Below are 1,586 nucleotides of genomic sequence, written 5' to 3'. Positions count from 1 at the left end.
TTGTCTCCTTTTGTGTACTTACTTGTTATGGGCAACATGAGTTTGTACCCATAACTCATCATATTTTCATTAGTATAAGAAACTAGGAAGCTTTGTATACTTGGGTGAGGTCTTTTTTTCCTTATTAAAATTTATTTTAACTATAGCAATTCTTCCAAGAGAAGAAACATTTTTTTCTATGTTCATAACTATTACTCATGAGGTAATGAACATGTGTGAGCTTCATATTTTGTGGCTTTGCTGCTTTTCTTCACACCCACAGCAACATATATTATCTCACTATGAATATGGAAGCTCTTTTTATCATGAGGCATAACCTGTAAATGTTTATAATGGAAAGGCCAATTTCATCTATGAACCTTAGAAATTTTGTGGAAAACATGTAAAGAAACATTTGAAGTTGACATTTCTCATTATTGTTGCAGAATGTACAATGGCCTTAATTAAAAAGTGATAAAAATGTATCAATGAAAGAAAGAAAAAATATAGTCATTTTCTTTGAGCTGGCACATGACATCGCTGTAAGGACTAGAATTTCTGCTCATTTATTGACATATAGTCCCTGGGGAACAAGAAATGCTGGGATTTGGCTAATCTCTCATCTTTTGTAACCAAGGGAGGATACACAAACTCTCTGAAGTCATGTGTGGTCTGTCTTGAGGTACACAGAAAATATAGCTGTCATCTCCAGTCTTTATTTCTTGAGGTTTAATACCAGCCATTTCTGAAAGGAAGTTTCCTTCCTTATTTGTATTTCTTTTCATTATTGATTCATATTCTTTATTATTAATATGAAAATATTTTGAACAGAGCAGTCAGTACAAGATACCACTATCTCAAATTTTACAGTAGTCTGTGTGCTTGTGATATTTTGTACTCATTGTACTCACATTTTCTTCTGCAATACTACAACTGACATTGTGTATCACAGAAATAAGGATTATCTGTACTGTTGCAGGCATGTCGCTTCAATCTCAAAGAGAACCTGCCAACCCCAGCACTGAAAAGAAGGCATCTTCACTGTCACTGAGTCAAAAAGACACTGAATATGATGATGTTGAGCTTGTCAACTAACTCTACAAATAAGACCTCTGTGATATTATTTACAAAATAAATATCTACCATCTTCATTACTATATTTTTTTTACCTTTATGGACAATTAAAGGAAATATGATAGTAAGTTCTCTGTGCTTACAGGGAAGAGTCTATTTTTCCTTAATAATGTGTGTACAATGAAGCTGATGGCCTTGGAAAATTCATTTTCAGAGTGAAAATGGAAAGTGATATCATTTTTGTCACGTGAGATCTCAGTTCAAAATCCATGTTATTTCTCCTGCCAACTACCCTCTTTCCTTCTATGCTTAATGTTCATTTTCCTTCGAATTTCATAAATCTCTGAAATGTGACACAGAATACAGTTCTGACTCATATGAGGAGAAACTTAGAGATATCCAGCCGAATCATCCAAAATATCTAATTTATTATTTACTAATAGCTAGATTTGTGGTCCAGAATAAAGGGATATTTCAAGTGAAAAGAAATAATTGTTCCTCTTCTAATTTTCATATAATATCACTAAAATTTG

General features: G+C 32.8%; 1 protein-coding gene across 1 annotated transcript in view; it reads left to right on the top strand.

The window, feature by feature from the left end:
* Positions 1-1,074, top strand: part of LOC111814669 (antigen WC1.1-like) — a 10,197-nt gene extending 9,123 nt beyond the window's left edge. The window contains exon 6 of the mRNA XM_023708577.1: positions 959-1,074. Within this exon, the coding sequence (XP_023564345.1) occupies positions 959-1,074 (116 nt within the window). The remainder of the gene's footprint in view (positions 1-958) is intronic.
* Positions 1,075-1,586: the final 512 nt, after the last annotated feature.

The sequence above is a fragment of the Octodon degus genome, unplaced genomic scaffold, assembly GCF_000260255.1.
Source record: "Octodon degus isolate 3935 unplaced genomic scaffold, OctDeg1.0 scaffold00403, whole genome shotgun sequence".
NCBI classification, from domain to species: Eukaryota; Metazoa; Chordata; class Mammalia; order Rodentia; family Octodontidae; genus Octodon; species Octodon degus.
This window is presented reverse-complemented; position numbering and strand designations above follow the sequence as displayed.